The following is a 14266-nucleotide window of genomic DNA, read 5'->3' as shown; positions in this document are numbered from 1 at the left end:
TGAGTGGTTGCAGATTTGTATTCCACTCAGTTGGCTCACAAGCAGTAACAGAAAGACTTGGGGCTCAGAGTCTACTTAAAGAACGACTGCAGAACTTTCCCAAACTTCCCAAAGTTTCATCTAACATAGATGCAGTTGTAACAGCATAGTATTTGGTAAAAATATGCATTGAAGGTCTTGCAAATGTCCAATATCAAAACATCGCCTAGGAATCATAGAAGATTAGGGTTGGAAGAGACCTCAGGAAGTCATCTAGTCCAACCCCTGATCAAGGCAGGACCAACACCAACTAAATCATCCCAGCCAGGGCTTTGTCAAGCTGGGCCTTAAAAACCTTTAAGGATGGAGATTCCACCACCTCCCTAGGTAACCCATTCCAGTGCTTCACTACCCTCCTAGTGAAATAGTGTTTCCTAATATCCAACCTAGACCTCCCCCACTGCAACTTCATAGAAGAATCATAGAAGATTAGGGTTGGAAGAGACCTCAGGAGGTCATCTAGTCCAATCTCCTGTTCAAACTTGAGACCACTGCTCCTTGTTCTGTCATCTGCCACCATTGAGAACAGCTGAGCTCCATCCTCTTTGGAACCCCCCTTCAGGTAGTTGAAGACTGCTATCAAATCCCCCCTCACTCTTCTTTTCTGCAGACTATGTGATTGTTGTAGTCTGAATTACTCCATATGCCATGGTAAAGCAGGAAGTTATCCACCTGGAAACTGTCTGAAGAAATTGCCTGACACTTCATCCATCCTGCATAGGAGACAAAGAATCAAGGCAATGAATGAGATGGTCTAGCCTTCTCCACATAGAAATAAGGTTAGCATAAAATCCCTCTGGGGCAGCTGTACTGAATTGCTTTACCTGTAAGAGGTTAAGAAACTCAAATAACCTAGTTGGCACCTGACCAGAAGGACCACTGAGAAAAAAAATACTTTCAAAATAAGAGGAGGATTTGTTTGTGGCTCTCTGTTCCCTCTCTCGATGGAGAGAGAAGCCAAGCAGGAACAACATCTCCTGAAAATATACCTGGAATGATCCATCTAAAAATCACAAAAATTGTAAGTAGGCAAGGAAATGTGTTAGGTTATCTTTTGTTTTGGCTTGTGAATTTTCCTATGCTACAGAAGTAGTTTTATTCCTGTTTTTGTAACTGTGAAGCTGAGCCAGAGTGGAATCCTGTGTGTTTTAAATCTTATTACCCTGTAAAGTTACCTTCCATTCTGATTTTGCAGATGTGATTCTTTTACTTTTTCTTTATAAAGAAAACTCTTCTTTTAAGAACCTGATTGATTTTCAGTGTCCTAAGACAAAAGGTTTGGTCTGTGCTCACATTGCTAACCAATTGGTTGGTATATTATTCTCAAGCCTCCCCAGTAAAGGGGGTGAAGGGGTTTGGGGGAATAGGGACTCCAAGTGACCCTTTCCTAAATTTTTGTGTAAATCACTTGGTGGTGATAGCAATACTGTCCAAGGACAAGGAAAGGCATTTGTGCCTTGGAGAAGTTTTTAACCTAAGCTGGTAGAATATAAGATTAGGAGGTCTTTCATGCGGGTCCCCACATCTGTACCCCAGAGTTCAGAGTGGGGAGGGAACTCTGACAAATGCCAAGCATTGTCTCACATCCAACATATGAAGCCGGTGTTCATATAGACTTGAGCGTAGCTTAGGAAAGCAAATTGCTCTTAATAGCCAACTGTGAAACCACTTCAGAATTTTTTTTTGAATGTGGCCTTAGGGTCACTATCTTTGAAATACTTGGAGGTCCTTCCATTAGGGAATTCAGTTTGCTTACTCTCCTTACAGATGTTATGGCAGTAAGAAAAGCTGTTTTTTTAATAAAGGAGGAATAGAGAGCAAATTGCTAGGGGTTCAAACAAAGGTTCCAGGAGGGCAGCCAGTACACTGCTAAGGTCCCACAATGGAAGTTTTCTTCTCAGGTGGAAAGAGATGGACAGCACCTTTTAGAAATAGGACTACCGTGGAGTTAGAAAAAATTGACTTCCACTGAATCAGAGGATGGAATGCAGAGATTGCTTGTAAATAGTCAGCAAACAGAGATAAACTTGAGGATTGAAGGTGTAATCAGGTAATCCAAAGTGTCCTGAATGTGGGCTAGACTCACCTGAATTCCCTGAGCTAGTGACCAAACTGGAAAAATGTTTCCACTTGGCCAAATCAATAACCATAGTGGAATGTTTTCTACTATTAAGTAAAAGTCGCTGGACTGCTTCTGAACAATGTCCTTCCTCTTCATCTACCCATGCAGCATCCACACTGAGGTGCAGCTTGCCTAGTGTTGGATGCCAAATTTGACCATGGTGTTGAATCAGTAGGTTGGGATACAGCAGAAGGTATCTGGGAGGTCAGATAGATTGAGGTAGTCAGAGAACCAACACTCCCTTTGCCACAGTGGTGCAACGAGTATCAGTTTGGCATAATCTAACTTCAGTTTGAGAATAATTTGAGGAATGAGTGGGATTGGCTGGGGGGATGGGAGAGGCATACATCATTGCTAATCCCCAGTTCAGATGGAAGGCATCAGTTAAAGAGCCTGGACTGAGATCTGCTCAAGAACAAAACTGACAGCACTGTTTGCTGTCTTTTGTTCTAAGCAGGCAAATTGTCAGAATACTCCATTCTTTGAAGATGGACCTCAGAACCCTGGTGATGGACTGATTGTGATTCTGGGAGACACGCCTGCTAAGGTGATCAGACAGTGATTCTGAGCACCCAGTTAGAGTGCCGCTGTGGGAATGATGGCTTCCTTGCTGCAAAAAAAGTGCCAAAACTTCACTGCTCCAGGACAGAGCTGGTTGAGGCAGGCTCCTCTGCTTCTTTCATAACACATTGTGGTGGTATTGTCGGTGAGTATATGAACCACTGTGCCCTTGATCTGAGCCTGAAAGGTCCAGCATGTGTTGTAAATGGCTCAAAGTTCCAGGACATTGACATGGAGAACCTCTCTGTTCTGTCCACAAACTTTGAACTTTCCATTTCCCTAAATGTACTCTCCAATCTGTTGGAGGTTTCTATAATTATGGTCCTGGTTGGTGGAGGTTGGTGCATTCACTGATCTGATGTAGAGTGATCGGATGTAGAGTATCCATCACTCTACAAACTCTAGGAGGGCTGGTAGCACTTGTACTAGGCTGTCCAGTGAGTGTCTTCATCCTCTTCAAGGCTGGTTGAAGTTGACTTATCTCCTGAATTGTCAATCTTGCATGCTGGACTATGTACATGCAAGTGGCCATATGATCAAGCAACTTCAACTATAGTCTGTGTATGCCTGAAGGATGTGATCAGAGGGACAGACACAGGCAACGAATTGCTTGAAATTTCTCATTGAGCAGAAAATCCCCTTAACTCAGAGTCCAGTAGGACCCCAATGAACTCAATGTTTTGTGTTTAATGCTGCCTTTTCTTTGTTCAAATCAGACCCAGAAGATTGAAGAAACAGCATGAAATGGACATGACGTAGGACTTGGTTTCTGGACTTTCCCTTCATTAACCAATCATCCAGGTAAGGAAAAACATTAACACCTCTTTCTGAGATATGCTGCTACTACAATCATGCATTTAGTAAATACATGTGGAGCTGAGAATAGGCCAAAGAGGAGCACTATGTACTGATGTTGACCTACCATTATAAATCCCAATTTTCTGTGGCTTGGGAGAGTTGCCACATGGAGGTAGGCTTCCTGAAGATCAGCACACTAGTCATATTGATCCAACTTGGTGAGAATCATCACTAGGGTAACCATGTTGCTTCTTATGTGTTTGTTGTACTTGTTCATACATAGCTCTCAACTCTCCCTTAGACTTGGGGGGAATCAGGAAATACCATGAGTAAAATCCCCTTCTCCCAATGATGAAGAGGAAGCTCTTCTACAGCTCCCGAAGCACACAGAGTCTGAACCTGCTGTTGGAGCAGTGACTTGTGAGAGGGGTCCCTGACAAGGGATGGTGTAGGGGGTAGGAAGGGGGAAATGGACAGGATGGCATAACCTTATCCCACAGTACTTAGGATCATTTGTCCATGGGGGGGAGGGATAGCATTGGCCTGCTAAACCCAGGGTTGTGAGTTCAATCCTTGAGGGGGCCATTTAGGGATCGGGGGCAAAAATCTGTCTGGGGATTGGTCCTGCTTTGAGCAGGGGGTTGGACTAAATGACCCTTCCAACCCTGATATTCTATGATAGTTACTGTTTCCCCAAGCCCTGTAAAAGTGAAATAGCTTGCCCCCAAATGGAGACGATATGGTCGGGAAGTTGATAACTGGAGTGTTGCTCTTGATAGGTGAGGGGCTGGCTGGTTACTATTGGGACCAGGAAACGACCTCTGCTGGGACTTACGTCCCTTCCTAGAGAAGCCTTGCTGCTTAGTGGGGTAAGCTGACTGCCAGAAGTAACTGTGAATGGTATTGCTGCTTCTGCTGCCTTCCATGTTTTTTTCTGGAAACAAAAACCAACCATCAAAAGGTAAATCCTCTATGCTTTGTTGGACCTCAGAAGCTATGCCAGAATTCTGTAACCATGAGGCTCTTCTCATTGTTACAGCCGAGATAATAATCCGGGGGGCGAGAGAAGAGTGTCCTCCGTGTATTGCAGTGACGTCTTGGCCACCAGACAACCTTCCACAATGAATGTCTTAAACTCTTCCCTGGAGGATTCTAGCAATTTATATGTAAATTTGGACATAGGATTTTGTAAATTAGGAGGCTAACAGCACCTGCTGATTAGCAATGTGAATTTCTAAAGAAGAAGAGGTTGAGTAAGTTTTTCCTTCCCATTAAATCTAACCTTTTAGACTCTGTCTTTAGGTGCTGACTTATATCTCCCCTGACACAACCTCTCACTTGCTGCTGTTATGACAAGTGAGTTAGAGGCTGGATGAGATTAGAAGCACTGAAAACCCTGCATAAGGACACAATACCTCTTTTCAGTATGCTTCACTGAGAGTGGAAAGGAACGTAGGGTACATTTTTGCAGGTTCCAAAAAGTGCTTCATTTATAGGGAGAGCTACTCTCACTGGAGAGAACAACCGGAGAAAATATACCAACTTATTAGTACTGTCCTGAACAAACTCTGTCTGAATGCCCAAGCTTGTAGCCATTCACCTCAGGAGATCTTGATAGGACTTAAAATCTTCAGGTACAGGACAAGAGGAAGCTGGCACCATAGAATCATCCAGCGAGGAGAAAGAAAAATGAAGTGGAACCAATGAAATCTCCTGTGGAAACACCTGCCCCTGTAACAATGGTTGAGGATAAACTAGCTCAGAATGGAGATGAACAAAGATCAGTGACCTTGCCCTGGACTAACCGAAGCATTGGGACCTTGCAGATTGAGGAACATCCCAAGGAGGCCATTGAGGATTGGTGGCCAGTGGGAACTGGACCCAAGACCCTTATCTCTACTGTGGGAGCAGTGCTAATATCTGTACCTCTAGTGATCCCCAGGAGGTCTCAGACTTTTGAGAATGGTATTTTGAAGGTGACTGAGAGGCAGAAGATGTTCCCAAATTCTCTCTTGAAGAACTTTCCAAGCAGTCCTGTGGCAATGGAGGAACCACTCAGGTAGAGCAAGCAAACATCCAGACTCATCTGAAGCCCAACGTGCAGGCTGCATCTATGCTGTCGATGGCTAAGCAGCTGGTGCCTGGAGTAGCGGTAGGGGTATTGCACTCACACGACACTGGAATGGACATCAGTCATGAAGTCGAGCCCAGTACCAGTCCTGCAGATGTGGTCTGCTCCTAAACTGTCCATTACTGAAGACTGTAGCTGCACTGATGACCCCTCAGTACCGATAAAGAGGCCAAACTCAGCTCTGCATCCTGATTTTTAAGCGGTGCAGAAGACAGTGCTGGCAACAGTGAATAATCTGCAACCCAGTCTATGAGGTATCGATAACACAGAAGAGGCCACCACAGTTGAGTGCTACTGAATTAATAGAATGTCTGGGGCAGAAAGGCAAAGCAAGTCAGATTTGCCTGATATGTCAGACCAGAAACAAATTGGTGTCAACACCAACATCATTGGTACCGGACTTGACAGTATGCTGTCCAATTGTTCTCATCTCAGTACCAGAGAGTAAGTAGACAGCCCACCTCTATCCTGTGTACTAGAGGAATCTGTGTCAGTCTGCACTCCTCTTAGAAGGAGGAGGAGGAGGAGGAATCTCTCCTAGCTTTGCAATGGCTCTCATCCATTTTGTGACTCCTTTTCCTCAGAGAATGAGCTCTCTTCCAATTAAGATAGAAATCAGAATCTGGCTGTGGAACAACAGCCCCTACCGGCTCTGAAGTGCTCTGAGGGATTGGACAATTGGCAGAGGTCTCCAGTACCAAAGCAAGCTCATGGCATGCTCCATAAGGTGCTGCTTCAAGCACAAATCTCTAATCACCAGTGCTCTCTTTGAATGACTTACAGATAGAGCACTTTCCTTTAAATGTGCCCTTCTCCAAGGCAGAGTAAACGCAGTGTGTGTGTGGGGCTCCCTATTAGGGATAGCCACCCCACACAACAGGCAGTGTTTAAAACCTGGTGAGGGCATCACATCAGGCTAAATCCTAACTAAATAAATACTAAGGGTACTTCTAAAACTATATACAGAAGCAGACCCAATAATGAAACCTATTGGTGAAATGACTGAAATTGGAATGTGTAGAAGGGATAATGGTGAGAATTGAGTCACCAGAGAGAGGTGGTCAGACATGTTTTGATTTAGCCTTCCTTTTCCTTGGAACTGAAGTTTTTTGTTCTGGTATGTTATCTAGCTGTTTGGGTCCCTTATCTGGAACCGCCTCCCTACAAACCATTGTAATAATCTTTGTACAAAATATGCCTTGTGAGGTATAATTTGAAAATTAATAACTTGCTGCTGAATAATATCATGGTGAAATGTATATAGCAACATTATATGTTAAGTTATGAACATAAGCTGAAATTAGGCCTGAAATGTGTTTACCAGATAAGTCTGGGTAAACCAGTTTCTTAAAGACAAAGGACAAGCTGATGCCTCTAGCCAGATGTCAAAATTGATGGGCAATCACCTGTCAAATGATGATTCTGTGGCAAAGAAGTAGGGCAGGAACAGATCAATCTACATTTTAGCAAACAGTATGGAACCTCTTTCACCAACAGACTCCTTGTCTCCATCCTCACAGTGGGAATGAATTTTATCTGAGGGTAACCCTCAGAAAAATGTGTTTCAGAGTGTGACTGAACTGTAAAAGTGAGGGGCAAAGACCCCAAGTTATCTTTCCCTAACCATCTCTCAGTCTTTCCCTTAAGAAGAGGAAAGAAACAGCCTTTGGACTTTGGGAGCAGGTTCTGGCCTGAGAATTCAGTCAGCAATGTTACTGGGAACACATGGTAAGGGACTTCACCTTGAACCAAGTCTAGTTTATTAAGTTTTAGTACTAGGAAGCATTTTATCTTTGTTTCTCTTGTATCCATTTCTCTGACTTTACGGCTTTATACTTGTACTCGCTTAAAACCTACCTCCTTGTAGTTAAACAAGTTTGTTTCGTTCTTTAATCAAAACTAATCCAGTGTTTTAAACTGTGCGGGTAACTCCATTTAGGGTAGAAATATTGGATCCATTGCCCCTCTAAGTTACCTGGACTGTCCAGGACAGGGCTGGACAGTACAGAACACATTTTGGGGGAAAACTTCGGGACTGGGAATATGTTGGGGTCACCTTGAAAGTGATAACCAAACCTGGTGGAAGCCAAAGTGTGACTGATATGTGGATAACAGGCTTCAGTATACACAGATACTCAGGATCTTACCTGCGTGCTGGAAGTCTGAGTGTCCCAGGTGAGAGCTACAGCAGCAAAGCATTGTGAGGCACCTAAGTTTGCAGGGTAGTGCTGACAGCCTCCCACTGGTCTGGACTGCCCCCCAGAATGTCAGAGGGGCTTGAGTGTTTTGGAACCAGATTGTATGTCTTAGGTACCGATAGCTCCATTGATTTGCAACCGGAGCTTGGTGCTGAGGCAGACACCTTTACCATGGTATTCTGCTTGGATGCAGAAATACTCTGAGCCTATTCAGGCCTCCTATCCTTTCCTTCAGATCTCTTCATCACCTACAATCCCAGAGGTCTGGCAGTCAAAGCTTCCTGCAATAAGAAGGCTTGGAGTCTTTCTGGCCTGGGGAATGAACGTACTATAAATAGTGCAAGGCAAAGGGGAATGCCTTTCCCAAGGCATTTAAGACATCTGGTAAGGATGTCTGACTGCATGGCATGATATCTTTTAAAGCCATGTTTCTTCATCTTCAGATCTGCCATGGACACCTGTAAAAAGTCCTGCTGAATATCTGAACTATCCTAAAGCCTAACCTAACACTATTAATTGATTAATCTTAAAAAAAAAAAAAAAAAAAAAAAAAAAAAAACCCAAAACACACCTCCTTCCCACCCACCACCAAGGCACTTAAACTATGGATCTAAGAGATCTAGAGAAGTCCACATCCATCTGTCCGTTGCAGTTGGAAGAGACTGAGGCAGCATTTGGTGCCAAAGCCTCAGAATGTACTCAAACACTGGGGTGAGGGGCAGGAAGGGTGTGGGAGCGCTCTAATGAGCACTCTTACCAGAAAATTCCATTGTCCAAATTGCACTGGTCAGCACATCCCAAGAGTGAAAATATGCAGAGGACACTCAAAGAAGAATGTTAGTTAAGTTTATATAATCCATTGTGCAAATAGGCACATGAAAAGTAGAGGGTTATGGTGTAAAAAGGTTGTGTTCAGCAGTTCTCATAACAAATATATGAACATGCTTTAAGCTACTTTGACCCCCATAGAGACATTTGCCTCACCTTCTATGTAGGACTATTTACCTAGCATCATGACTACTCAATACCCTATTTATGAGTGTTTACTACTTTAGCATGTCGGAATAAAATTTAGTTTTGAAATAAAGATCACAGTTCTTATTCACGATCACATACATGGCAAGTTTGGCATTTTAAAAGATTCCTGAGTTACCCCATGAAATATTCCTCAAGTGGTTGGACCTGTTACTCTCAGCCTTTAGTTATCTAGACTTTTCATGAACTTTTCAAGAACAATTAAGCTTCTGGGTAGAGATCAAGAATGACTATGTTTTACTCACGTTTTGCCCACAGTTTAATTGCTCTAAGTGTTAGTCTGAAGTTCTCCTTGTGTGGCACTAAATGCAGAATTTCATCAGTAACTCTGCAACCTGCAAGAGATTTAAATTGCAAATTTAATAATCTCAGGTTTTTACTAGTTTACCACTTTGTCTTGGTGAAAGGGTTTCTAAAGTAAGCATTGGATAACAATTGCTTTTATATCCATATTTTACTACTGTAAATATGGTTAGCAGACGTGTTAGTATCCTCCAGTATGCATCCACATACCTTGTGAATATCAGAGATTTTTAGAGTTTAGGCTGCAGCTATAATCAACCAATTTTTAACAAGTGAAAGGCCATTCTGCATGAGATCATTTGGAGGTGGGAGTGGATCCGAGCGCCAAGTCGGTCACTTTTAAGAGCCATACACAATTAGACAGAACTCAGGATTGCTGAGTAGTGAGGTTAAGCTCGAAGTATCAGAAGACTTCCTTTACTTTAAATAATTCATAGCAATAGTTTACTTTTATAGATATCACCTCATGTCAAATGCTTTAGCTCAGGGGTAGGCAACCTATGGCACGTGTGCCGAAGGCGGCACATGAGCTGATTTTCAGTGGCACTCACACTGCCCGGGTCCTGGCCACCGGTCCGGGGGGCTCTGCATTTTAATTTAATTTTAAATGAAGCTTCTTAAACATTTTAAAAACCTTATTTACTTTACATACAATAATAGTTTAGTTTATATATTATAGACTTATAGAAAGAGGCCTTCTAAAAACGTTAAAATGTATTACTGGCACGCAAAACCTTAAATTAGAGTAAATAAATGAAGACTCAGCACACCACTTCTGAAAGGTTGCCCACCCCTGCTTTAGCTATTAACATACAGTGGCACTGGAATACAGCTCCCCCTGTAGTGGAAGAGGCAACCAACTGGCATAAGCACAGTGAACAAAGAAGCAGGAAAATGTTGGGTATGGTTAGACATTTGCCCGACCCATTAAAGTGTCTAATATCCAGAACTGACAGGACCTTGATCTATCCAGATTTTTTTAACCTACCCATCACTGTGGTATCTGAATATCTCAGATCTCATCCAATAAAGCATACAGGAGAATATTAGGAATCTATGCAACAGGAGTAATGTCTTTTTTGTACAAACTTGGGAAAGGTAGTAATTTGTAAACAAAATACATGTCTATTTCTAATTCAACTTAACATTTTACAAAATATGTTTTTATCCCACATGAATAAGAGTTATCAGGTTTAAGATTAAAACAGAAGTTACCATTTAAGCTTCGTATACATCTTATATCCAGGCTCCTTAGACGTGAATCATCTCGAAGCTCCAAGTTATCAGAAATAGTCTGTACAGCCAGCCTTGCAAACACAAGATCAATCTTAGAGAGAAAAATTTAAAGTGCATTATACTTTGCATTTATAGAGAAGTATAAGCTGAAGTAACAATTTTAAATTCTCCTCAATGAATGCTACAACTGCGCAAATCTGGAGAGTTCATTACCAGATTATTAGGATTTAATGCATTAGATATATCAAGAAAACAGGACATATACTGGAAGTGTCAAGAAGTATGTTTCATGGGAAATTTTTTTTTGCTTTGTTTGAAATTTCACCTTTTTTCTTTTGACAGGAAAGGCCACTCTCCCCCTCTCACCCCCCCACGCCCTATTAAAAGGGAAGAAGCCATTTTGTCTATAATTTAAGTTTCAAAACAAAATTTTCAAGAAGTGGAGGTTTTCTAAACAAATAAGCATTACGCTTACCCTTAACCGACCTTAACTGTTACCCCTGCCCCCGCCGTGCCAGGCCGGCTGCAGTGACCTCGGTTAACTGGTTAAATGATATAATTTTAATCATTTAACCAGTTAACTTTTAAAACCAATATTTACATCCCTAGTTTTCAGTACTGTTTCTTAATCTCCTATCCTCTGAATTTTTAGATTTTGATTTAGTCATGTCAGCAGCACTATACTGCTCTGCCAACAGTTTCATTTTTCTAGGAGGTATCCGCCCATCAGAGCAGATGTACTGTTCTGAGTAATCTGACTTGTCTTGTCAACCTATTAAGGCAATATAGCAGGGGTCGGCAACGTTCGGCACGCAGCTCACCAGGGTAAGCACCCTGGCGGGCCGGGCCAGTTTTATTTACCGCTGACGCGGCAGGTTCGGCCGATCGCAGCCCCCACTCTCCGCGGTTCGCTGTCCCGGGCCAATGGGGGCGGCGAGAAGCGGCGCGGGCGAGCGATGTGCTGGCCGTGGCTTCTCGCTGCCCCGATTGGCCCGGGATGGCGAACCGCGGCCAGTGGGGGCCGCGATCGGCCGAACCTGCCGCGTCAGCAGGTAAATAAAACTGGCCCGGCCCGCCAGGGTGCTTACCCTGGCGAGCTGCGTGCCGAATGTTGCCGACCCCTGCAATATAGTAATACAGTTCATTTTGGGGGGGGAAGATAAATAGCAATCTGGCCTATTTATATGAAAGCAGTGCTTAATCTCAAGGAAATAAGGACCCAAAATACAATATCTTGTTTAGATAGTGATCCAAAACAGGAAAGACAAAAAAAAAAAAAAAAAAACCCAGTCGTTACCTAAGTTCTCTGAAACTCCCTCTCATTTTGCAGCTCCTGTTCCTTGATGTATATTTAGTATTTAGACAGTTTAAGTGGGATTGTAAACAATAAGCTACTTTTGTAAAAGAGTTAAAGTCTACACCAATATATAGTGCCAAGACTTTCTGGTGATGTACTGTTTAGGTATTAACAATAGAACAAGTATGGAGGGAGGGATAGCTCAGTGGTTTGAGCATTGGCCTGCTAAACCCAGGGTTGTGAGTTCAATCCTTGAGGGGACCACTTAGGGATCTGGGGCAAAAATCTGTACTTGGTCCTGCTAGTGAAGGCAGGGGGCTGGACTTGATGACCTTTCGAGGTCCCTTCCAGTTCTAAGATAGGTATATCTCCATATTATATTATTATGTTAGCACATAGAACTTGTCAACATAGAACAAGTAAATAGCACCCTGATCCTCAGACACACTACTTACTTCTGACAGCATTCCCCGCAACTGGCAGACACTGTCAACCAGGACTTAAATGAGGAACTTTTAGAAGCCTTTGTTTGCCATCACCGAGTCAACTTTTGCTCCTCAAACTTTCACGTTTGTCCCATGTGGCTCTCTCGCTGTTTGATCAACTGTTTTCTGCAACTACCTGTTTATTATTCTGCCCAGCTAATGTATTCAACCAGCTCATATGGCTCCCCCTGCACAGCCCCAAGAGTTGCTGGAATGTGCTTGCACCTTTCCCCAGCTTAGTCTTAGTCCTTAAGGAACCATTTGCCAGATGACTCAAGGAACCTGGGGCTGAGATTCAGAGAGACAACTGGTTGCTAGTTCCCAGCTTTGTCTTTCCCAGGGTAACCATGTGGGGGAGGAGAACCAGCTTTTGCACTTAGAAACCCCTTCCCTTGCTCAGGGACAGTTTCTGGAGACAAAATCCTGCTCTGGGTCTCTGGCAGACAGGAGCAAACGAGCTATTTACCTCCTCTGCTGGAATATGGTAGCCAGCCAGCAGGAAGCTAAGTGGCTACAGCAGAGAAGGGACAGTAGCTGCTCAGCACACATCTGGCTCACACCAGAACTACTCCACAGAACTGCCTTCCTCTGCAATACTCTCCACTAACTGCAGTGAGAGCTAATTCAAAGACTTCATTTTAAGAGTCTGTGGCTCAGGGAACACATTTTTAATTCATAAGAAAATGTGTATTTAAGTAAGTTTCCTTGAAGGGTCACAAGCGGCCTCAGGGACAAACTGGAAAATCCTGTTCTAAAAGGTGGCAAGTCTGTTTTGCTTTGTTAATGCAATATGTTCTTCCTTGAAAGTCTCACCACATTTACTCAAGTCAATTCATGCTATACATTGTAGGGGCAGAAGGGAGAAGAAAGGGGGTCACTGAGTAGGAACGTGTGTATCCCAAAACCCTAGCTCTTATTTTCATCCTGCAGATATTTTTTCCACTAAGGCCTAGTCTACACTACACAGTTAGGTCTACATAAGGCAGCTTATGTCGACCTAATTATGTCAGTGTCTACGCTACAACCTTGCTCCCAATGAGGTAAGTGCCCTACTACATTGACATCATAACTCCACCTTCATGAGAAGCATAGGGCTTACGTCCGTATAGTTAGGGCAATGCAGTGTGTGTGTTACTTACATCAGCTGTTGGCTCTCTGTCAATTTCATGGCAGGAACCCCGGGTGGCTAGACCCTGCTCCTGTCTGGGAGCTGGGGCAAAAATCCCTGGGCTACTGGACCCTGCTCCCGCTCCCCACTGGGAAATTGAGCAGGCTGCCCAGCTCCCAGTGGGGAGCCAAAAAGCCATGAGCAGCTTCTCCCCCCTCCTGCTCCTGGTAGGAAACGGGGATGGGGGCAGCCCGCTGGGAGCCTGTGGGGCAAGCTGCAAGCAGAGCTGAGAGACAGGCCTCTGAATTCCCCACACTGCCTCTCTTAGATCAGTGGAAGCACACCTGGGGAGGACACGCAGCACCGACTCAAGGAGGTTAGTGTGGACAGGCACCACAGCAATAATTACTGAGGTGGTGGTCAATCAACCTAATATAGCTCAATTTACGTTTCTAGTGTAGACATACCCTAAAATAGAAGTTTAGTATATGCAATCTGGGGAAAGGCATGGCCCACATGAGAGCCTGACTAACTTTGTAGTAATTTAAGGACGTGAACATTTAGTTTGTGGCAAGTTGGGGTGTGAATCTAGCCCACACTAAGACTATCTGTTCAAGTACTTTGCTGACATACATTAACAGTCTGTTAACATGCTTTGATCTAGTCCTCTTTGAAACAAGACTGTTAATTCACGTCAGCAGGGGGCACACAGACAATGAGACTGCAGCAACCTAGTGCGGGCTGGATTCACATTCCAGCTTAATGTTTGTGGAGACAAGCTCTTAGGGTATGTCTACACAGCAATTAGACACCCGTGGCTGACCTGTGCTAGCTGACTCGGGCTTAGGCTGTGGAGCTGTTTCATTGTTGTGTAAACTTCTGGGCTTGGGCTGGAGCCTGGGCTCTAGGACCCTGCAGGGTGGGAGAGTCCTAGTGTTCGGGCCCAGGCCCGG

At 43.7% G+C, this 14266-nt stretch overlaps 1 protein-coding gene across 1 annotated transcript in view; it reads right to left on the bottom strand.

The window, feature by feature from the left end:
* Positions 1-14266, bottom strand: part of PAPOLG (poly(A) polymerase gamma) — a 75746-nt gene that overhangs the window by 29789 nt on the left and 31691 nt on the right. The window contains exons 8-9 of the mRNA XM_065401489.1: positions 10403-10514; positions 9130-9219 (exon numbers count right to left, since the gene is read on the bottom strand). Of these exons, the coding sequence (XP_065257561.1) occupies positions 9130-9219; positions 10403-10514 (202 nt within the window). The remainder of the gene's footprint in view (positions 1-9129; positions 9220-10402; positions 10515-14266) is intronic.

This window comes from Emys orbicularis, chromosome 3, assembly GCF_028017835.1.
Source record: "Emys orbicularis isolate rEmyOrb1 chromosome 3, rEmyOrb1.hap1, whole genome shotgun sequence".
Classification (NCBI taxonomy): Eukaryota; Metazoa; Chordata; order Testudines; family Emydidae; genus Emys; species Emys orbicularis.
This window is presented reverse-complemented; position numbering and strand designations above follow the sequence as displayed.